Source organism: Saccopteryx bilineata, chromosome 1, assembly GCF_036850765.1.
Source record: "Saccopteryx bilineata isolate mSacBil1 chromosome 1, mSacBil1_pri_phased_curated, whole genome shotgun sequence".
Classification (NCBI taxonomy): domain Eukaryota; kingdom Metazoa; phylum Chordata; class Mammalia; order Chiroptera; family Emballonuridae; genus Saccopteryx; species Saccopteryx bilineata.
The window spans coordinates 130869775-130894196 of record NC_089490.1 but is presented as its reverse complement, the minus strand read 5'-3'; the positions used below and the strand labels follow the sequence as shown (position 1 = coordinate 130894196).

At 53.8% G+C, this 24422-nt stretch overlaps 1 protein-coding gene across 2 annotated transcripts in view; it reads right to left on the bottom strand.

Annotated features, from left to right (window-relative positions):
* The window catches only part of ADAMTS2 (ADAM metallopeptidase with thrombospondin type 1 motif 2), a 225713-nt gene extending 202418 nt beyond the window's left edge, over positions 1–23295 (bottom strand). For both annotated transcript variants that reach the window (XM_066266495.1, XM_066266498.1), the window contains exons 1-2: positions 23057–23295; positions 21750–22147 (exon numbers count right to left, since the gene is read on the bottom strand). In XM_066266495.1, the coding sequence (XP_066122592.1) occupies positions 21750–22147; positions 23057–23165 (507 nt within the window). In that variant the 5' untranslated portion in view covers positions 23166–23295. The remainder of the gene's footprint in view (positions 1–21749; positions 22148–23056) is intronic.
* Positions 23296–24422: the final 1127 nt, after the last annotated feature.

The following is a 24422-nucleotide window of genomic DNA, read 5'->3' as shown; positions in this document are numbered from 1 at the left end:
CTCCTCCTCTCCACTCATACAGGGGAAAGGGGGCACAGGATCCAGGATAGGCCAACCTGGCCACAGTGGACACAGCTCAGGGATGAGGACTTGCTGCAGGTTAGTTCATCAGGTTACATCCAGAAACTGGTGCTGGAACCATTAGTAAAGAAATGCTGTTTCCCCTGAGGTTGTTAAACTGTGAGGATGACAGGCGGCAGCTTTGGTTTCTCCTCCTTGTGGGAAGAGCATGGATAAAATCAACACAGAGGAGAGGAGGAGCCAAGAGCTAAGGAAAGTAAAAGAAAGAGACTAAGAATTGATTTGGGCACCTGCATCCACCCCTACCTGAAGCTAGATAGCCCCAATTTTATTTTCAGCTTTATTAACCAATAAATTCTGTTTTGGCTTAGGCCAGTTTATTTGGTTTCTGACACGTACCAAATAACTCCTCCTTCATACATGCTTTCTCTTACATATCTTCAACTTACTCTCTCTTCTAAATCCTCATCTTTAGTCTATGAGCAAACTCGAGCCACCAAAAATCCTCTGTGCAAAGAGGCAGAGCTCCAACACACATCTACGCGCGTGCACATGTCAATACTACATGCACATACACTCCTATCTCCCCAGGAGAAAGTCCTCTTTAATCCAGTGTCTGCCTGTTACAGGGTCTGTCCCCACGATGCCTCTGCTTTCCTCCAACAGCCTGCCTCTCGTTGCCCACTCACCTCACTGGTCTAGTGCACACCCACTCCCACGGCCCTGGGCCTGATGGTGGCCCACACGGACACTGTCACCCAGAGTCTCTCATCCATTAGCACAGGAGCAGCCACGTTCTCCACTTGTCTCCTGTGTGGTGGAGGACCAAGGAGCACTGTCCTTTTCCCTCCTTCCCTTTGGTGCCTCCCTCTCCTGGCTATTTCACCACAGCCCTCGGCACACAATGCTCCCCACCTGCACTCCACCCAGCTCCTGCTCCTGCACACGGAACCTGCCTCGGCACCCCTCCTGGAGACTACTAGCGACACACTTGCCTCCAAACTGCTCCTCCTCCCTGGCCAGCACCCATGCATCCTGCCCTCCCACCCACCAAAGCCAGAGGCCTGGGGTGTTCCTCCTTGGTCTCACTCTTGCTCCTGGGCCCATGGACACCCAGTGCCCAGAGATCCTGGCCTCTCCACACTTCCTGGGTAGATTCTGCTGCCTCTGGTCAAAGACGGGAAGGTAGAACATTAAATGACCCAGAAATACGTCTGTTATATATACAGCCAACATAAGCAGGTCAAAGAGAAAGATCAGCATGGCTCATCTTTAAAAGTGTGTGCATGCACGTGTGCATATGTGTGAAAAACACACAGAAGCATGTTGGCAGGACTACAGGGGATTGCAATTTCCTTCCTTTGGTTAATTCTGCATTCTGATTCATTCAGTGCTCAGATAGTCTTGGATTTAGAAAGCCAGAAAACACGTTGTAAAGCACTACAAACCGTTCCAGGACTGCTAGAGCTGGTGCCTCCGGCTCCAACAGAACCCAGCACTGCCGGAGAGAAGACTTGTAGCTGCACCCCCAACTTGTTCCTTCCTTGGATAAGTCCTCACTCGAAACCGCGTGGCTGAGGCCCTGGAGGCTACAAGAAGTGAAGTAACTTGCCCAAGGTTACAAAGAAGGAGCCACTTCCTCACTCGGGGCCCACCGTGGGCTGTGTCCAGTCCCCCATGTCACTCGGGGCCCACCGTGGGCCGTGTCCAGTCCCCCCGTCACTCAGGGCCCACCGTGGGCCGTGTCCAGTCCCTCCGTCACTCAGGGCCCACCGCGGGCCGTGTCCAGTCCCCCTGAGTCACTCAGGGCCCACCACGGCCATGTCCAGTCCCCCCTGTCACTCAGGGCCCACCGCGGGCGGTGTCCAGTCCCCCCTGTCACTCAGGGCCCACCGTGGGCCATGTCCAGTCCCCCCTGTCACTCGGGGCCCACCGTGGGCCATGTCCAGTCCCCCTGAGTCACTCAGGGCCCACCGCGGGCCATGTCCAGTCCCCCCTGTCACTCAGGGCCCACCGCGGGCCATGTCCAGTCCCCCCTGTCACTCAGGGCCCACCGCGGGCCTTGTCCAGTCCCCCCTGTCACTCAGGGCCCACCGCGGGCCATGTCCAGTCCCCCTGAGTCACTCAGGGCCCACCGTGGGCTGTGTCCAGTCCCCCCTGTCACTCAGGGCCCACCGCGGGCCGTGTCCAGTCCCCCCTGTCACTCAGGGCCCACCGTGGGCCGTGTCCAGTCCCCCCTGTCACTCAGGGCCCACCGTGGGCCGTGTCCAGTCCCCCTGAGTCACTCAGGGCCCACCGTGGGCCGTGTCCAGTCCCCCTGAGTCACTCAGGGCCCACCGTGGGCCGTGTCCAGTCCCCCTGAGTCACTCAGGGCCCACCGTGGGCCGTGTCCAGTCCCCCCTGTCACTCAGAGCCCACCGTGGGCCGTGTCCAGTCCCCCCAGTCCTCCCCGAATCACTCAAGGCCCACCGTGACTGTGTCCAGTCCCCCCGTCACTCAGGGCCCACCATGGGCTGTGTCCAGTTCCTCCCTCCCCCCGCCCCCCGTCACTCAGGGCCCCACTGCGGGTCATAATTGCCCTCAATTCAGGGCAAACTTGGAGCAATCCTGAGCACTCCAGCAAGTTGTAGAATGAGTACACTTCATATAAGACTCCCAGGAGACATGAGGAGGCTGGCAGCCAATACTAGAAGGCTTGGCAAAGGTACTGCCAGCTATAAAGTCAGGACAGCCTCTGGTTGCCTCTGACATACAAGAAGCAAGACAGAAAGCCCCTCTGGGCAGGCACCGTACATGGACCTTGGCAGCTCCATGGGCAGATGGGGCCCAGGCCAGATAATAACCACATGTGGCAGACAAACAAGCTGGAGAGATGGAGCTGCTCCAGTGTGTGTGTGTGTGGAGGGGGGGCACCAGGGAGGCTGGTTTCTCACAGAGACCGGAGCTCAGCCTCACCTGTAGCTGCAGGTGCCCCGAGGAAGGGCACCCAGAAAGGAGTCGTCCCGCTTTGGGTGCTCTTCCTCTCAAATGCCCACATGGGGCCAGGAGGACTGGATCCTGCCCCCAGACAGAGATGGGCAGCAGATAGGACCCAAGCTTCCTGAGGCCCAGCCTACCCTGGGGCAGGACCCCGACCTCTACACAGCCCAGGAGCCCTCAGCAGCCCCACAGATGGCAGGAGCTGCCCAGGAAGTGGCAGGGGCCCGGTGCCCTTCCCAGAAAGCACCAACCCAGCGGGTGGCAGGAAGCCCAGTCTAGGTCTGAGGTACAATTCATAGTGGCCCCCGCTGACAGGCCATTGGCTGTGTTCCCTTCTAAGTAGCTGTGAAGGGAAATGGCCTGGCAAGAGGGAAGACAATGTGGAGAGGAGGCCCCCAGCAGTCCAAGAGGGCCTGGGACCTGCACCTTCCGGCAGCGGGGCTCCCAGGCTCAGGACACAGAGACAGCTGGGACAGAAATAGGGAGGGAACACTGCCTGTCACAATAGGCAGCACAGTGTGGCTGACAGCAGACCAGGCAGCCACCACCTTGCCCTGGACACCTTGTCCCACCACACCACACTCACCAGGCTGCTCAGGGCAACCACAGCAAAGAGCCTGCCACTATCCTCAGGACCCTTTACCGGTTGCTCCATGACCTGGCAGAAAAATTATGTCACTCTCAGTAACTGCTGAGAGCTGGCATTTCCTTCTGAGTGAGATGGGGTCACCCAGCCCAGCAGAGGAGCGGCAGCCATGATGGGACTTGCATCTCTCACTACAGCTAGAGTGATGAGACCCAGTGGCATTTACATTCAGTATGACTTGAGGTTGTGACGTGTGCTGCCAGGTTCCATGATTTCATGCATTAATTGAAAAGCACATGAAAAACTGGTACACATATGTTCTTAGTGGCATTATATATGGAAATGTGGAAACAACCTGAATATCCATCTACCGATAAATGGAGTTTTACAATGGAATAGTATTTGTCCGTAAAAGAACAATAGTCTGACACATGCTGCAACAATGAGGAGCCTCGAAAATATTATGTTACCTGAAAGACATCAGACACAAAAGGGCAAATATTGCATGACTGATTCTATTTACATAAAATGTCCAGAATAGGCCAATCTTTAGAGATATAAAATAGTAGATTAGGGGGTCGCCAGGGGCTCATAAGTTGGTGGTGACAGCCAACATATATGGGGCATATTTTCGGGGTGATGATCATAGTCTAAAACTGACTGGGTGATGGTTGTACAACTCCATACAAAAACCACTGAGTTTTACTGAAGTGGGTAAAATGTATGGTATGTCAATTATATCTCCATAAAGCTGTCAAACACACACACACAAAAGGCACGATGATGATAAAAAAAGTTTTAAAACCACATGTATTACTGTATTGTAAATTTTTTCAGTGTTGGCACCTTCATTTAAATAGAATATGTGTCCTTTGTATATTATATTATGCACTAAAAATATGATTCTGATAAGGGGTCCATGGGCCTCACCAGACTGCCAGGAGGGTTCACGCACAGAAGGGGTGGAGAAGGCACACTGGCACACAGGGCTGCCATGCAGCCGTGTTACGTGCCTTGACGAGGAAGGCTTCCTAGAAAAGGATAGTGACAAGGAGGCAGCTAGGCATATGGGGTTCCCAGCACTTCAGACAAAGGCCCTGAGGCCCACAGGGACACCTGCTCTGTCTGCGCTGCTCAGGCAAGCTCCCTCACCGCACCATGGCCTTGACTCTTTCAGATCCTGATGCATTCATTCACACCCCCAGAGGGTTTTCAGGTTCAATTGCAGCCAAGACAACCAGTCACCTCCTAGTCCTGTGACATGGCTGCTCTCAACACAGGCAGAGCTGACACTGGACTGGACGGTACGGTCTTCCAGAGCTCCCTGCCCAGGATGCAGGGGCAGAGGGAAGAAGCTAGGTAAAAGAAGCCAGAAACGTTGACTGGTCATGGGGGGCCTTGAATGCTGGTCTGGAGGGCTGAGCTTTACCTGGAGGGTCAAGGAGCACCAATAGAAGCACTTGAAAAGGGGCAAGGCAGGTGGCCAGAGCAGGAGAAAGGGAGAAGACAGCAGAGGTCCAGAAGACAGAGAAGGCAGTGGTGCTCACCACACCCCCGACAACAGCAGCCTAGCTTTCCCCGGGGCCCCCAGCCATCCCCATTCTGATCCCTATACTTCAAACCACAGACTCTATCCCTGGACTAGTGGTCATGTGACCAGGCCTGGCCCAGCAAAGCCCTGCTCACTGTCCAGGCCACAGTGACTTGCTCAGAGATTGACATGTGACCCAGCCTAAGCCAATGAGAACTAGCCTCAAGATTCTTGCTGGAACCCCAAGAGAAGAGAAAGGTTTTTCTGATGGGCTGGTGATGTGTGCCAGGTGAGCCTGTGGCCTCTCACAGAAGATGGGAAAGAGCCTGCTGAGGCCAGGCCGGGGGGAGGGAGGCAGAGATGAAACAGAACAGGAGGCCTGAGCATCTCTTTTTGGCCCAAGTCAGTTTGCCCTGAGCTTCCTGTCCCTTGCAGTGGCAGGAGTCTGGACATGGGGACAGAATCCCAGGAGGGACAGGGTGGCAGGCACCAGCAGCACAGGTGCTAGTGAACAGACAGGTGCATGTCCCCCACAGTCTCTTGGCCACACCTCCCAGATTCATAGCAAAGGGAGAGATGAGGGGACAGGCTGCCCCTCCAGAGATGATGGAGACAGGGCTAGGTGCTTCCCCTTCCCTGTCCGGCAGCTCCGGATGGCTCTTCACCCCAAAGCTGTAGCAACAACCTTGCAGAGCCTACTCACCATCCAGGCCTGCACCTCCCTTGCCCAGCCTGCCTAACAATAAGGCTCTCTTCTCTCCTTCCAGACACTAACCTCTGCTACCTCCTGGTTAACTATGTCTAGGTGGGGAGAATCTGGTGGATGAAACAGTGTGAGCATGTGCGTGTACGCATGCGTGTGTGCGTGTGTCCACCCCAGCTCTGGAAGCTGCCTCGGTAGGAACGGACAGAGGACCCTCGGCCTCAGCCCCTGTGACCTGACGGGCACTCAGTGATGTCAGCAGCTCTTGGCTTCGTTCACTCAACATCTGTTCTCCTTATTCTGACCCAGGAATTCCATTTCAGAACAGTCACGGCCTCATCTGGCAACACGTGCCAGGCCAGTTATGGGTTCTGCGAGCTGGCCTGCACCTAGCCCTCCTCCAGCCCTCCCCAATCCCCTACTCAGCCCCAGCCAGCCCACAGAGCAGTCAACAGTGATTCATAGCTGCACTGCACTTCATACATCCCCCACTGCACTTCATACATCCCCCACAACTCGAGGGAAACATTACCCCATAATGAGGAGGACCATTCGCTATGCGCTGGTCACGAACCTTCATTCAGTCCCCCCCAGCATGACCACCACAGTATCACTCTCACTTTTCACAGATGGGACATAGGAGGCCCCCACATCAACATAAGAAAAAGCCTCAGGTAGGGACGCAGGAACTGTGCAGGACAGGAAAGTCCATGAGGCAGGTGAGGGTGATGGCAGGGGGCTGCAGGAGCCCTCTGGGGTATTCTATCCTGCGTGGGGGACAGGCCTTACAGCTCTCCTGGGGATGCTCAAGGGGAACCGGGACCCTGGACCTTCGTGAGAAATTTGTCCAGCACTGGGAGGGCCAAACAGTCTCATGTGTGGGTGGACGTGGCTCCCAGCCCATCAGTTTGCAGACTCCACCCTGCACAAGGAGGACACAAGTCCGGAAGTGATTTCATTGGTCAGGGGCAAGGCAGAGACACAGATGAGGCTCTGAAGTTCAAATTCACTCAGAACTCCAGGTGATACAAATGGATCTGCCTGCCAGCCCCTCCTGACAGCGTCTCACTGAACCACATCCAAGCTAAGACTCAGGACCGTCTTGGAAGACAGCTACTCCCCCACCCACTCTGCCGATAGCCCTGCACCTGCCGAGGAATACTGCTTCCATGAGACGGGGAACACCTCATAGCCCAAGGGCTGAGGGAGGCTGCCTAACTTCACGGAGGCCTGCCACTCAATGCCACTCAGCCCCCCTCACCACACTCACCACACATACCTGCCCTGTGTCAGCTCCACCTGAGGCAACAGAGCTGGGACAGAGAGCTGCCTCGCCGTGGGTGGGTGAAAACCAGACAGCCACCTCGGCAGAGACTTGCCCGCCAGCAGCATTCACAGAAAGAGAGGCAGGTCTGGCTCTCGTCTCCCTAGCTGGCAGTGGTCCAGACGCCTGGAGTGCCTGGTGTGGCTCCCACACAGAATCACCAAAATTCAATTTTACACTGTCACCAATGTACTCAGACGCAAAATAAATAAATATTGAAAAAGGAGATACACAAATATTAGGAAAGGCAGAAGGAAAAAAACTGTATACTCAAAAAATACCCCCCCCCAAATCCATAATAAAGGGAAAAGAATAATAAGGAAGTTTGTGAAATGCCTACATGTAAAATAAATATAGAAACTGGCATTATCTGGGAATGCAAACATGGGACACATCCAAGCAAGAAATTTATTTTAGAAGGAGTTTTATGATCATTCCTGGTTTGCATTCGTGCTATCAGACTTTGCTGAAGCCGAGAGGATGCTGGGAGTCACTGGGAACAAATTAGGAGGCACAGGCGGGGCCGGGAGGCTCAGGTTTGCGCGGTCAAGGATGGGTGTCAATGTTTAGCTGCAGTTGTGCAAATGCTTATATGATCTCTACTAACATGCTGTTCTTTGCCCTGCTTGCTCTTTGGGAACGAAGGAGTCTAAACTTTGAGAGCATTGCTCATTGGGAACAAGTGGGTGGCAGGTACTCTGGGTAGAATGGTCACCTCCTATATGCAGATTCAGTGTTCCTACATGTCTCTAATAACCTATCTGGGGTGGCAGTAAAATTCTAAAAACTATTAGTAACTAATCCACTGGGATGTATTTTAAAATATTTCACTCAATGTTCTCATTTCCCTGAGAATCTGAACACAGAAAGATGTCATTCTTTTGTCTAGGGCGGGCTTGCTGAGGCTGCCGTATCCTGGTCACCACCGGGTCCTGCCATATACTCAAAATGAAGAGCCTCTTATAGTTTTGTTTGAGAGCATAAGAAAACAAACCCAAATCCATTTGGAAAATGGACAAATATAGCCAAAACATTTTTTTAAGTCACAATGCAATACCTGCCCTATTGAAATTGCATCATTAAGGTATTGGAATTGCATCATTAAGCAACAAACATTAAAAAGTCTAATACTGGTGTTAAAAACAAAACAAACAAACAAACAAAATGAGAGACGCCAGAAAGAAACCAAGTCACCTCCATGAACTTCAGAGGTGAGGGAACACACCCCAAAGTCACAAGAAAAGAGTGAACTAGTAAATAAATGATGCTGACACACAAGAGTGGCAACTTATAAAAAATTAAATACTTAAGATCAACACTTTATCCTGTATAGAAAACACACTTCACTTGTATTAAAGGTGTTTATTAAAAAATAAAATCCTGCCCCCCCCAAAAAAAACACCATCAAAACATATAATGGACAGGCTCATTATTTTCTAGAGCCTAAGAAACAGAAGGAATGCCCAGGAGAGGCCTGCCAGCAAGGCGAACTGCCGCGGCAACCCAGGAGATGACCCTACCTGAGGCCACGAGGGTTAGCGTCTCAGTCCAGAAGGCCCATCAGCCAGGGTGGGGGTGGGGGGCAGCCACCACCAATTGTCAGAAATATTTGACAGGATTGAGTTTCAGCAGCAATAGGGTTGTCCTAAGCGAATGTCCAGGGCTGAGGGCTCCAGGTCAAACCCACTGCAGTGGCCTCCTGCACGCTAGGGAGCACCCCACAGGAACCAGGGGGCAGCGATGGGCCGGAGGAGAGGGCTGTGAGGGCCCTGTGCACCAGCGGCCAATCAGGACAGCGCCAGACAGCCTCCTGGACCCCGCCCAGTGCCAGTGTATCCACCCAGGCCACCAGGGCCACTCTCCATGGCCAGCGGCCTCCTTGCATTGCCTCTGGCTTTTGTTCTTGTGCTCCAAGTCCTGCGGGCCCAGAGGGTCCTCAAAGAGACAATGTAGCAACATGACTTTGATGGTGGGGCAAACATAACATCCTTCTGGCCCTCCCATGTCCATTACTGTCTACCCAGCTTTGGCCACCCTCTGCTCTCCACTCCGTCCACTCCCAGACACTGAACAGAGGCTGGCCTTCTCCACTTCTACCAAGGTACTCTTTTGTAGGACATCACCTGCAAACCTCCCACAGCAGCCCTGATGCACAGAATGGCCTGGTCCAACCAGCCTCCCCAGTAAGGACAGCCAGTGAGGTTCTGGGCACCCCAACATCAAAAACAGCACCCAAAGGCCAGGCTGCCCTATATCTGAGGTAGAGGCCATACCGGTAAGACAATGGTGCAAGCCTTGATCTCGGTTGGGAAGTGCACCAAGAACTCATCCACCTAAGAGAAGAGAAACTCCCCTCCCTTGCAATAATGAACCCTGCTGGTGTCTGGGTGAGGGTAACATGCCCCTCCGATGGCAAAGGTTTTGTGGGGAGCTCAAGCTGCAGTGAAAGGAATGCAGGGTCTGTGTGACCTGGAGGAGGTGGCGCACCCTCTGAGTCGAGATTTCCTCTCAGCGCAGTGGGATGATGCCACCTGTTCCCAGAGTGTGCCTATGGGCAGTGGGGGTCCGAGAGTGTCACAGGAGGTGGTGTGTAAACAGGAGCATGCAGGTGCAGCCTAGACAAAGCGTGTGGCCAGAAATAAAGAGCACACTGCCCAGAAAAGATCACTAAAGAGTCCTAGCTGATAAAGAGGGGGGTTCCTCACACTAGGAGAGAAGGGAGGGCAGACAGGGGAGGGGAAAAAGAGAAGGGAGGAAGATGGGGAGGGGGAGGAGAATAGAGGGAGGAGGAGAGGAGAGAGATGGGGAGAAGAGGGGAAGAGGAAAGAAGGGAGACTGGGAGAAGGGAAGGGAGAAGAAGAGATGGAAAAGGAAAGGGAAGGCTCTGAGGATCCAGCCAGTGCCAGGATCCAGCACTACCCCAACAACCTCCCAGCCCTCCCTGTGACACAGGGTTCCCTGTCAGCTGAGCCCTGGGCAGGGACCTCTCCTCACTGTGTGTTCTGCGTGCGGGTCTCAGACTCACGTACCCAGGAGTGCAGGACACTGAAGAGCCCAGAACAGTGATTAGAAGTCTTCCAGGGCCTGGAGTGTGGCAGGGGCACAGAGGAGCAGCCAGGAGTATGCGCCCTGACCCAGCTCTGGTGGACAGGGGCCTGCAGAATCAGCGCACAGCACCCACTGAGTTCCAGGAACCTGTCTCACAAATAAGCCAGCCTCAGGGACAACCATCTAAGGGCTGGCCTCACTCTGCCCAGTCTAAATTTCCAGGTGAGGCATGTGAGGGCAGAGAAGGTCAGCGGCCTATTTCTTGGTTCCAAGCTGCCAGGAGACCTGGCCATCCCTCTAGGCTGGCATCTAATTCGACCATCACCCTCTTGTGATATTCTTTTGGACTTTTGAACTGAGGCCAGCCAGCCTCACTCTCTCCACTCCCTCAAGAACACACCGTCTAAGGCAGGCAGAATTGCAACTAGGGAAACAGGGTTATAGGCAAGCAAGAGGGGAGCCAGGCCCTGACTCTGGTTCTGTCTGACCTCTCACCTCACGACCTTTGTCTGGCAGTGGGTACCCGTGTACTCTGTGTACGACTCTCCCACGTGGCTCTTAAAAAGCACAGACTGCTCACCCCCACCCCACCCCAGGTCCCACCAGGTCTGAGAAATCCGAATTTCTCACAGTGAGGCCTGGGCACAGGTGTTGCTCAAAGCTGTCACAATCCCATGCCTGTCTGCTGGCAGGCAGGTCAGCTGCAGGATGGGCCACAGATTTCCTCCAAAGTGGCAATAGCCCTTGTTTGGGAAAAGACCTGCTGGAAGCTGGTCGGAGTAAAGGTAACAGTGAGACACAGGAGACCTGTGTGGACAAGTCCCAGGGCTCACTGAAGGGCACAGTCTCTGAAAGACTCAGGAGAGGGACTCAGGAGGTCCACCCCAGGAGAGAGACGCAGGGAAGAAAACCTGGCTCTCCCATGTCAGGCCCTGTTCTATGGAAGCTACCTGCGTAGTGGCCAGGACAGCCTCCTCCGCCTTCCCTGTCTCCTTCCCCCAACAAATGCTCCTGTGAGGGTGTCCATAAACCTAAACCACCCATAAACAGGGGGTGGCTTGCATTTGAGGGTCAGCAAGCCGGCAACGGAGGAACTCTGAGGCCCAAGTCAGCAGGAGACCCAGCCCCTAGGAACTGCCAGGCCTTTGGCTTTGGGTTGGGGAGGGGAAGGGGTGCAGGGTGTTAGACACATTTTATCTAGATTTCATGTACTTAGCTGATAAAAATGGGATGTTAGAAAAATAAGAGTTCAGAAGATGTTGCCTTCACATGAAAACGCTCCTAGTCCACGGGCAGGCATTATATTAAGCAGAGAAACGCCAGGGGCATTCCCACTGGAATTGGGCACAGACACAGATATGCAAAGCCACTGCCGTCACTTAGCATTACTCTGAAGGTTCTAGATGGTGCAGATGGGAAATGAAGCCCCCAAATTACCGTCGTCTCAGATAGCACAACTGTATACCTAGAAAGCCCAAGGGGATCCACAAAGACATATTGGAATTAATGAGTTCAATCAAGCAGCTTGATAAAAGATAATTATATAAAAATCAATAGCCTTCCTGTGCACCAGCAATAGATGGAAATGATTCAATTCAGAGTGGCAAAAAGAAAAGAAAAAGAAAAATCCCTGAAATGACCCTGATTAAAAACAATGGGTAGTGTGTGTGTGTGTGTGTGTGTGTGTGTGTGTGTGTGTGTGTATAATGTGTAATACTTCAGTGAGCAGCATCCAAACAGAATTAAATCAATTTGAGAAACATCATGTTCCCAGCAAATGCTGTAAATTATGTCAATTCTTGCTTTAATTGGTTTCTAAGTTTAATTTAATGTCAATCAAATTCACAAGGGATCTTTTTAACCTGGCAAAACAATTCTAAAACTCAACTGAAAGAATAAACAGATGTGACCAGGCAGCAAAATTATGCAGAAGAATAAGAGCCAGATGTTTCAAAGCAGCTCTGCCCCATAGAAATAAGACATCCAACTTCATATGCTGCCACGTTAAAAAAAAAGAAAGTAGGTGAAATTATCCCAGCAATATATCTTATTTAACCCCATATATCCAAAATACTATGACTTGAGCCTGTAATCAATACATTATTTATTTATTTATTTATTTAATTCAGTGAGAGGAGGGACAAGCAAAGAGACAGATTCCTGTGTGTGCCCCAACCAGGATCCACCTGGCAAGCCCAATAGGGGGTGATGCTCTGCCCATCTGGGGCGTTGCTCCGTTGCTTAGCAACAGAGCTCTTCTTAGTTCCTGAGGCAGAGGACAGGGAGCCATCTTCAGGGCCTGGGGCCAACTTACTCCAATCTAGCCATGGCTGCAGGAGGGGGAGAGTGAGAGGAGAAGGGAAAGAGAGAAAGTGGGAGAGAGAAAAGTGAGAGGGGGAGGAGTGGAGAAGCAGATGGGAGCTTCTCCTGTGTGCCCTGACCAGAATCGAACCTGGTATATCCACATGCTGAGCCAACACTGTACCGCTGAGTCAACCAGCCAGGGCTGTAATCAATACTTTATGTATTCTTATGGACTAATGTCACCCTTTTAATTTAATTTCTAAATAAAAAGAAAGACTTAAAACATAAGTCACACTGTGAGTAGCAAAATATACATACAAGAAGGCACAGTGTATGTGGTTTTGGATCAGTGAGGAATGTCCCTGGAGGAATGACCATGACCCTCTACTTCACCAAAGAGAGGAAGACACCCAGATGTGGATGAAGCCAGTCACATGCTAACTTAGTAAAGCAAATGAGGTGGGAGAAGCAAGCCACCATTCCCGGCAACTAGGGGCAGGGTGGCCGCTGCAACACCTAGTAGGGCTGTGGCTAAGGTGCTGGGCAAGATTTTTAACTGGTGTACACCTTCTTTCTTGGTATGTCCTATCCCTGATGACACCGTAGATTCAAAGAAATACAGAAACAGCCAACATTTCCCAAACCGTGACCTGGGCCAAGGGCTTGTCATGCACTCATCTTTCCAACATCCCCGGATGTGGGTGTGGATGGATAGATATCCCCTTCACAACTGGTCTACTGGGAGGTGTAGCCCTTGTCCAGGTCATCCAGCTGTGTGGGATGGAGCCGACAGTGAGACCCTCCAGTCCCCAGCCTGCACGAAGTCTGCTGCTCCCCACGTTAATCTCTGATGTATGCAGGGCCAAGTCGGTAGCACCAAGCCTGCCTGGGGCCTAGAGCACTGCGTGCATGCCAGAATTTCCTCTGCCTCCAAGAGGAAGTGTTCCGACCCGCAGACCTGGAGCAGACGTGCAGCATAATTGAAATTCATGGACGGGACCCAGGAGCTGGCTCCAGGCTTGGTAGTAACTTCTCCATATTAATGATCGCACCGCAGACCCCGTGGACAGCTGACATTTAATGTGAATAATGTGAAGCATACACAGCAAAGCCAGAGGCTCCTACCTGCCCCCCCCCACCCCATTTCAGAGCATCTGCCATGGACAGATTCAGAAGTCTAGGGTCTTCCTCTCCCTTCAGTACCTCCACTCCTTCTCAGTCCCCTCCCCTGCAGGAAACCCCTACCAAGACCACACACATGCATGCACACACATACCACTCACATGAGAATGCACATGCTCATTCACATGCACACACATGTACATCTACACAAGACACACATGCCCACACACATGCTACACAAGACACACGTGCCCACACACGCACACACTCACACACTCATTCAAATGCACACTCACATGCAGACACCCACATGTGAACTCATGTGCACAGTCACATGTCCCACATAGAGATATGCAAGTACATGTACATGTTTATGTGTACATTCACCAGCATACACACATTTTTACATACATATACCCATGTATAGATGTACAAACATGCACACATGTTTCCATATGCCCTGCAGCCTTGTGTGTTCTCGTGGGCACAGACAACCCCTACCCCCAGCTGCCTGAGCAGGGGGCAGTGGGGATAACGAAGGACTGTCTGCCTGCTCATACAGACCCAGGGTCCCAGGAGAGGCCCCCCACACAACTGCCCCTATAGATCTCAGAGAGCAGAGTAGGAGGCCACAGGCATAGCTCAGGCCATCATGCACCAAAGCCAGCCTTCCTGCTGAGCATCCCAGTGGCTCAGGGCAAACGAGCCCCTCAGTGACTCCTTGGCTGGAGCTGCCTGAGGCACTCGTGGTCCTCACAGCAAGTCAGCCCTGGGCACTGGGGGCACAGAGTCTCGGCCATGGTTCTCCCACTCGTGCCTGAACTGGCTTCTGGCCACCCATTCCCCACCCCCAAGCACTCACATATCCTGGCTCACAGATGAGTTTTGCCAGCCTGAGCTGGTTCCTGTGGACTAGCCAGGTACAAGTCCCCCATGGCACAAGTTATCAAGAAGTACAGGATACAATATGGTATGTGCGTGTTCAGGGCAGTGTCCTGGATAAAGTGCCAGTTAGCTGAGACCTAAGAAGCAAGCGAGGTAAGGATAGAGGGGTAAGAGTGATCCAGGTGAGGGTGCAGCCTGTGCACAGGCCTGAGATGAGAGTGTCCAGCGTTGGAGGAACTAAAAGCTCAGGGTGACTGGAGCACAGGCATGAGGGAGACAGAGTCACAAATAAGACTAGAGACCACTGGGCCAGGTCATGAAGGACTTTGAATGGCATGTCAGAGGGTTTGGATTCTTTCGGGACAGGTTTAAATTTTTTTTTTTTATTAAGTGAGAGGTGGGGAGGCAGAGAAACAGACTTCCACATGTGCCCTAACCAGGATCCACCCAGCAAGCCCTTTATTGGGTGATGCTCTGCCTCTCTGGGGCAGCTTCTCTGTTGCTCAGCAACCGAGCTATTTCAGGGCCTGAGGGGAGTCCATGGAGTCATCCTCAGCACCGGGGAACCATCTTGCTTAAACCATTTGAGCCATGGCTGGGGGGGGAGAGAGAGAGAGAGGAGGGGAGGCAAAGGGAAGGGAGGAGAAGAGAGGAGAGGAGAGGAGAGGAGGGGAGGGGAGGGGAGGGGAGGGGAGGGGAGGGGAGGGGAGGGGAGGGGAGGGGAGGGGAGGGGAGGGGAGGGGAGAGGAGAGGAGAGGAGAGGAGAGGAGAGGAGGGGAGGGGAGAGGAGAGGAGAGGAGAGGAGAGGAAGCAGAGAGGTAGAGAAGTAGATGGTCACTTTTTTTGTGTGTCCTGACTGGGAATTGAACCTGGGGCATCTACACAACTGGCTGACACTCTACCACTGAGCCAACGGGCCAGGAGGATTTCTTTTAAGGGCAATAAGAACCACTGAAAAGTCTTAAGCAAAGGAGGGACATGATTTAATGTATAGTTTATAAAATCAGTCTGGCTGCTCTGTGGCAAGAGTGAGTGGAGAGAGACCAGTTAGGAGAAGCTGTAGTCAAAGACAGGGCTTGAGGTCAGGCAAGGTGGAGAGTTGGGAAATGGGATCAATTCCAGAGACATCTAGGATTCTGGGATTTCGGTCCAAGTGAAGGGTGAGGTCTGAATGAGAGTGGAGAGACTCGCATTCCATTTTAGAAGCATGGGGTCACCCAGGAAAGAAGCCCCAGAGACAGCTGGGCAGGGAAGTCTGCAGGAGATTTGGGCCAGACAGGGGCCTCGAGTCCAGGTGGAGTGTGGCAGCAACCATTTTTATCTGCCTGGCATATGTGTCTTTCCTCTTGCTTTTATAATGAAATTTCAATCCATTCCAAAATTTGAGGATCTGATCCTCATTCTGAACACAAACGATGGGCAAGAGACTAGGGCCAGGTCCACATCACTATAACTGGTTTAACGCAGAGCCCATGAGAGCCCTCTCTAGGACTTGAGCAGGAACCATCCACAAGGAAGAGCTCTCCATTTCTGAGAGACTGCTACCATGGAAGACAAATTAAGCCAGAGCTTCTGGGGTCCCCAGATGGGTAGGGCCATCCTGACACAAACACAGAGAGTGACAGACCAGAAAGGCACAGAGCATGTTCTGAAACTGTCCCCAAGCCCTTGGATCCTGGCATGCCATAGCCTTCTTTAAGATCCCAAGGACAACTGGGCCCATGATGTCCCTTGTTTGTTTCATCTACTGTCAGCTCATTTTTGTCACTTAAATTGAGTGGGTTTTAAACAAGGATTGTAATAAGCTATGGAGGAGACTGAGACCACACTGGGCAGCTGTGTTGATTGCCAAGTGCGGGAGTCAAGCAGGTACCTCCGTCCCTTGAACCTGAGGAGACCCGACACCTAGGGAACCTGGAAGTTCCCATGGCCCCATTTTGGTGTGCCTGAGACCATCTCATTGCCCTCTCAAGGCAGGATGGGAGAAGGAAGACTCTACAAGGGCAACTGCAAGTCCCAGACATCCTACAGCCCAACTGCACAGCCTGAGCCTGCTGCACCTGCTGGCCCCACTGTGGCACCCGAGCCAGCTGGAGCCCAGTGTGTGGTCTCAAAGGCAGCAGCATTATTAGGAAAAATAAAACTCATTTTGGCTCTGGCTGGTTGGCTCAGTGGACAGAGCATTGGCCCCGAGTACGGACATCCTGGGTTTGGTTACCAGTCAGGGCCCACATGAGACCATCTGCTTCTCTTCCCCTTCCTCTCCCATCTCTCTCCCTTCTCCTCTCACAGCCAGTGGCTGAGAAGAGCTCAGTTGGTTCTAGTGTCAGCCTCTGGCACTGAGGATAGCTTGTTTGATTTGAGCATTGGCCCCAGATGGGGGCTGCTGGGTGGATCCCAGTTAGGGTACATGCGGAAGTCTGTCTCCCTATCTCCCCTCTTCTCACTTAGAAAACAAAAATAAAACAAAAACTCATCTTGGTTCCTTAGGCCAGTGAATGACTGCTCTCTGTAGCCTTTAGTGGCTCTTAATATCCAGTAAGACTGGACAAAGAGGGTGCCGGGCCAGGGCGGCAGCCCAGCAGGGGAGCCCCAGCACACAAGGCATCAGACTTTCTGAATCTCGGCTATACAATGGGGCCTCCACATCACAGAATTGTGGAGGTGTACACAACCCTCCTCAGGCTCCAGAGTGGGAAAGACTTCTGAGGCTAGATCCTTCCACTGCCCAACCCTCAGAGGCTTCCACACTGGCCCTGTCCTGCCAGATATATTAGGCTGGAGTAGTCCCCAGAGCTGCCCTGAGTGGGTATAAAGGTGGGGCAGAGTGATTCCATCCTACTGGTCTCCCCACTGCCGTTCCCCAGCCGTGAGGACTCAGGCTGCCTGCCCGCAAGGAATCGGGAGCAGGTTAGCGGTGCATCAGCACCTTGGCCACTAAGCCTGCTCCCGCTCACTCACACTGACCATCGTCAACACCCCTAACTTAGAAGGCCTCCACAAGTCAAAAAGGAAAGACAGACATGTCTCAAAGAAGTGCATTTCTTTTTTTTTTTTTCTTTTTTTATTTTAGCGAGAGGATGGGGAGGCAGAGACAGACTCCCACATGTGCCCAGACCAGGATCCACCCGGCAAGCCCACTAGGGAATGATGCTCTGCCCATCTGGGGCCCTTGCTCCACTGCAACTGGAGCCATTTTTTAGCACCTGAGGTGAAGGCCATGGAACCATCCTCAGGGCTTGGGGCCAACTTGCTCTAATTGAGCAATGACTGCAGGAGGGGAGGCGGAGGAGAGAGAGAGAGAGAGAGAGAGAGAGAGAGAGAGGTGAGATGGGGAGAGGTGGAGAAGCAGATAGACACCTCTCCTGTGTGCCCTGACTGGGAATCAAACCCGTGACTTCCACATGCTGGGAAGACGCTCGACCACTGAGCCAACCAGCCAGGGCCAAAAAGTACATTACTTCATTTTTATACTTTTTGTTGGTGTGCAAAGAAAAAAGGCAATACAATGTAGCAAGCATAGTCTCGGAGACATGCTTTCAAATACGGGCTGTGAAGCTTGAAGCAAGCTGTCTTAGTTCTGGAGCCTCAGCTTACTGGTCTGTAGAATAGAGACCATATCAGACATCGGCCACGGGGTGCAGTGAGGATTAAACAAGATGTGCATTGTTAGGGTCTGGGAGCACGTGACCTGTGATATACTATTATTACTTTTTACCTGACAGCCTCTCCTTGGCTGTTTAATGAGCCTGTGAGGATGATATGAGATCAGCACACCTGTCCTGTGGCCCAGTTAGTACTCAAAAAGTCTTCCATAGCAACGTGATATACAAGACTCCTTTGCTAAGCAGTGTTTCGCCATGCATCATGAAGAGGCAGTCTTAAACCCTTCCCAGTAGGTATCACACTTGATGTGTCGAATGCCTGCGGGAGAACCTGGACAGTCTCCCCATTTCTCCAAATTCTGAAAATGAAGGGCATGAAGTCTCAGGAAGCGTGTCTTCACCTGGCATTTCTTACTTTCTGTCTCTACCTGACTCCAATAGAATTTGCATGTGGTCAGGCCCAGGGTCCCAACCTCACAGCATGTGGGCGAGCAGCACCTCTTATACTCTCCATTTATGAAGTTCTGTAAACCCTATGTCCTTGATTCTCATGAGAGCATTTGACCCCAGCCTGGCCAGTGTGATGCTGAGGTCTCAGGTGGAATTACCAGAAAAAGATGTCAGCCTGGCTGCTGAGGTCCCTTGACTTCCCAACTGAGAAGGATTCCACCTGAGAACAAAACCAGCAAACACACAGGAAAGCAGAGGCAAGAGGCTGCAGGAATCCTCATGATCTGGCAGGAGCACCTGGATCCAGCCATGCCTGAAGACTTGCCATTGTGTGAGCTGATCACTTCCTTTTTTTGTTTAAACTAATTTGAGTTTTTCTGTCATTTGGAACTGAGAAGATCCTGACCAATACAGTTACAGAAGAATCCCTTCATATTAAATAAATAAGGAGACTGCTGTCCGTGGTAAACAAAGCTACTACTGCCTTCTTTTAATGTAGAAAAACAAACCCAGGGGCCAGGCTAGCAGATGAGCACATGTATGTCCCAATCCAAGGGGCAGGACAAAAGGCCTGAAAGGTTCTGTGGCTCTTCGGAGAGGCAGGTCTCACGTAGGAATATCTAAACTTGAGCTGCCAGACCTGTTCCTGTTGAGCCTACTCCATGGTTTCTCCACATCCTCCAGGAAAGCTAGTTCCACATGCTCTGTAGAGCAGGGCCTCCTGGTCCCATCTGTGCAGGAAGTGCTGGATTCACAGAGTTCAAGAAGTTTCTTTATTACAGAAATCCTCAAAGAGCCCTACAGGTCCCTGAATCTGCCAGGCTGAACGCAAGGCACAGCCTTTTCCACACTGGGGTCCACCGAACCCTATTTGCTCAGTCTGCAGAATGTTCTTGTAGAAATGGGGCTGTAGCAGAAGGGGCTCCAAGTGGCATGCTGGTTCAGGGCTGGGGCTGCTGGGAGGATGCTGTGCCCTTGGCCAGGGAAGGCTATTGAGGGGGTGTGCACACAAGTATAGCCCCTGCCATCCCATCTGTGTCATTCGCCCTCCAGGATTGAGTGCACCATGGAAGAAGGGGCTGGACCGAAAGAGGACGGACATCTGTCATCAGGGGCTGAGACTCAGCTGCTCAGCTCTAAACCAGGCATGAGGACCCTGCCCTGCAGGGTTGCTGTTGAGGACCAGAAGAATGATGCATGAAGCCCTTAGCACCTGGACTGATCAGTGATGCACAGAGGTACTTTAAGGGTTAAGAAATTAATTGGTATAAAATCAGAACAGATGCACATGGCAAAAAGAAAAAAAAAGAAGTTATGATGCCATCCCATTGTCTCCAGGCCATTCCTCACAGACAGTACTGAAGGCCATTCAGGGAGACCCCACCCCCTCTTCCAACTCCAGTCTTCTTCCAGCCCTGCTGGTGTGTGTCCAGTATACCTGACATCTTGCCCTGCCTGTCCTGAACTGGCCATGGCACACCTGGGACCTCTTCCCTCTGCTAGGACTGCCAACCTACGTGGCTGCCCACTGGCAAAGCATTCTTCAATTAGCCCCGGCAGCACACTCTCAGGCTGCAGCCAGAGTGACCCTCAGCCCACCATCAGCTACTCTGAGTGTGTGAGCCCCAGACAGGCAACGACTGAGCCAGCCCCATCTCCAACCAGCACAGTGGACAAGGGCACTAGAGGCGCTGGTTGAACAATGAATCACAATGAACAGATAAATGAATGATACAAACTCTCCCTAAAATGCTTCCCATTGGGAATTAACTAGTACATGAGACTTGGCCCGACAACAAGCTGCATCTGTGTCACCTCTTCCCAGCCCACCCACCCCACCCTCCAGTTCCCAGCGCCCACTTCCTTTCATTTAGGTGATTCACCTCCAGAGTTCAATGAGACACACCTGTGAGGCCTGGGACATCCTCAGAGGCATCGAGGGCTACACCACGTCAACCCAACTTTTCCAAGGACTTTGACAGTCGTTTGCAATACGCCTAGGCTTTAACTAAATCCAGCCAAAAGCAGTGATTTTCCAAAGCAACAAGTGATGTTTCCTGTCTCCATAAAAAGAATAGCAGTGGTTGTGGGGCTCTGGAGTAATTGCTGGCTCTGCAGCTGGCAGGATGAGCCTGAGGACAGGGGATCAGGGGAAGCAGGGCTGGGAAAGTGACTACTCCCTTGGAGCAGGAGTCTTCTGAGCTGCAATTAGAGCAGAGCCCTTGGTGGGCGGCCTAGATGTCTGGCCAGCACAGCCAGCCTGACCACCGCACACCAATCCAAAATAGAAAACTGCAGTGGCTTCTACCATGTGCCAGGTCCCCAGGAAGCTGGACAGCGCACCGCCAATGTCAGCCTCCTCCCTGAGCATCGATTCAGGCTTTCTCCGAAGCCCTTATGCCAAGGCATGGTCCCTCTGGGCCCCCTGAAGTAGGAGGACTTCCCAGGACTCCAGTCACACTGGGTGGCCCCGGCAGTTCCAGGAGGGGAGCCCTCTCAGCCTCTCTCCTGTCTTTCAGGGACTGCCCATGAGCACCAGAGCCTGCATTTCCAAATGCTCTCCTTGGCTCAAAATAGAGAGAAAACCGACTTTTCAAATAACCAGCTGAAGTTCAACAGGAAACCACTGCATAAAAATCAGTGGCTCCTGGTCAGCCAGGATGCAGAGGAACAACTGGGCATTTCAGCACCACTGCCTGCTCCGGAGTTGTCACCACCAGTACACACAGAAATAAGGAGACCGATTGCCAAAACATGTGACCCACACACACATATCACACATACTAAAATGTACAGGATCACACATTCAACTGACACACAAATGAACACACAAGAACAAGACACACAATGGCACATTCACATGCTCACAGACGTACACAGTGATGTTCCAAACACAGGTGCGCACGCTTACAGAGATATACACACACTTGGATGCCAGACCAAGACCTGTGCAAGCAGGCCTAAAGGAGACGTGGCTACTTGATCATACATTTGGAGACCCTGGCCCTCCTCCTGCATAAATCACCCCTGTCCTGCCATCAAAGTAACTTGTCCAGCCAACCCCTTCTGTTGATGTCCTGCATCCCCAAGCAGAAAAGGTCCTCAGGGCAGGCCTCCCAGGGGACTGCCAGGTAACCCACTTCCAAAGCTCAGGCAAGAGTGTGGGCAAAGAGGGAGAAGTGCCTACTCACCAGCCCGTCGCAGTTGCTGAGCACCACGGAGGAGGCTTCAGACTGGCCAGCCACGTCTCCAGTGTAGAGGCAGGTCCCAAGCAGGGGCTCCACGCGGGTAGTGCCAGACTCACCCTGCCACTCCACGGTGGCCCCGGGCGCCACCAGGCGAGCGTTGGGCTGCAGCCTTAGGTGCAGGTCTTGGCCGAAGACAGTGACATTGTAGAAAAGTAGCCCGCCGCCAAGGTCCTCCTTGTTGCCTCCAGGGAAGCCTGAAGTCTGGACCGGGGCATCCCTGCGGGCCCGAACCCTAGACTGGGCAGTCTTCACCGACACCACGTGAGACACCAAACGGCCCTGGGCGTCAGTGCGCACCGGCACCGCGAGGAAGCTCTCCGCTGCGTGCCCCAGGGGCCCGCCTGCAATGGGAAGGAACATTAGAACCGCCGAGACCTCGAAGCCCCCTGCCCCGCGATGAGCCCCGCAACCCCCAACCCCTCCCCCACTGCAAAGGGAAGGGCATTCTTCCATGCAACCTCCCAGAGACTAGCCTGCATCTCCCCGCCAAACGCGAAGGGTCTTTAACACGGCCACCCTGGGGCGGTCCCACTCTGGGACCCTGTAAGCCGAGAGCTCTGCCCTTTGCCCCCTTCTGGGCAGGGGTTCCGAGGGCTCCTCACAGTTCCCCAGGGGACCGCCACGTCAGAATGTCTCCCGCCCCATGAACCTACGATCTTTGGCAGGACTCCCGGTTGGCCTTCTATCTGTGCGCCTATATCCCACAGTGGCCCCTGGGGCGGCGAGGACTCGGTTCCCCCGACCACGGGCGGCCTGTCCTCCCTGTCCAGCTTCCGCACAGCCCGCTGCCGGTCCCCCGTCCCCGGAGGGGTGGAGCAGAGTCCCTTGGATCTTCGGGGATCCCCTTAAGGTGCCCGAAGCAATCCTCAGGGCCCCAGGAGTCGCGCTCGGCACTCGGCTCCTCCGATCATCCCCGGACGCCAGCCCGGGCGCCGTCTGGCTCTGATTCCCCTGGACCCACTGGGGCCGGCTCTGCGCGCTTCGCCGAGGGACTTTCCTGGCTCTTCACCTCCACGCTCAGCATCCGAAGAGCCGCGAGGGTTCCGAAGCTCCCCATGGCCTGAGGCGCCAGGATTCGCCTTGGGGGCGCCCCCTGCACGACCAACCCGGCCCAAAGTTGGCCAACTTGGCCCGGATCGGGGTGCTCAGAGTTTGCCCAAGTCCCGCTGGACGCGCCTGGGGAGGGGGCTAGGCGCGCGGGGCGGTGCCGACCAATGGGGGTCGCGGGGCTGGGGGCGGGCCGCACCTACCTGCGGGGGCGGGGGCGGCGAGCCGGGAGTCCGCCGGAAGCGGCGGCAGCAGCAGCAGCAGCAACGCGAGGCAGGGCAGGCGGCTTTGAGCGCCAGCTGGTGAATCCATGGCAGCCGGACCGTAGCCTGGGCCCCGCACTCGGAGCCGGCACGAAAGTTCCCCGCACGCTGCCCAGCCCACATCTGGGGGCAGCTGTAGCCGCCTGCAGCTGCAGCACCGCAGGGCGCGGGGCGGAGGAGGCGAGGCGAGGCGGGGAGGGGAGGGCGGGGAACGCGGAGGAGAGGCGGAGAGAGGGAAGGAGCCAGCGAGGGAGGCGGGCGGAGGGAGAAGGAGAGCGCAGGGAGGGCGGGGACGGCGGGCGCCTCAGCCTGCCGTGACCCGGCGCTTCTTGGTGCTGCCGGCGTCCACCCCCCCCCCCCCATCTCTCACCCCTCCCCCTGCTTGCTGCGCAGCAGAGACACCATGAGGCGGCGGCCGAGAAGCACCGCGGGTCGCGCCTGGGGAGCCCCACCGCTGGCCACACTCGGTTTCCACACGCTCTCGTGGCATACAACCCGGGAGGAGCGCGGCCGCCAGAGCATTCCCACACAGAGAGTTGTTCTCGGGGTGGGGGTGGGGGGGTGGGCAGGGGCTCACCGGTCATCCCTGGGGCAATAGGGGTTACCTGGCTCTATCTTTATGCCCTGAGGCAGGACAGGACTCAGGGAGGGGTTGGGGTTGAGGAGATCTGAGATGGAGACCCCAGACGCCAAAAGAGCTTTTATAGAAACATGCCCTCAAGCAGTGCTACCCCAAAGATCAACTTTTACCCTCCCAGATAGAGGCAGGGTTCCTTGAGTCCTCAACTTCTCTCTGCCTGGAATCCCTGTCCCCTCCACCTGCCTCTCCATCCCTCCACTGCAGCCTGGGAGTCCACCCAGCCTCCTCCACCCAGACCTGGCCCTCCCTCCTAGAGCACAGGCAGGACAGGCAGGTACCAGCCCTCACCTCTGCTGAATGAATCCCACGTGGGCATGTAACCTCCTGGGCTTTGCTCTCCCCCAGGCCCCGCCTGAAATAGCCTTTCTCCTCTCTACCTACCTTTTCCAATTCAGAATACCAGGCATACCTCTCCATCTTGGAGCAAGTGTGCTGTCAAAGGCCGTTGGCAGCTGGACACCCTCTTCTCCAGCAAAGTCCTGAGCCTGGAGTCACTATCCCACCAGACCTGCTGCTCCCAACAGTGACCTTTCTCCCCAGGTCCTGCCTGCAAGCACCCTCTCAGGCATGTGTCTGTTGGAACATCTCTGCTATGTGATTCCAGACTTCCACCCCACTTTCTGGGAGAGTGGACACCAGTCCTTTGGATCTTCTCATCCACACTGC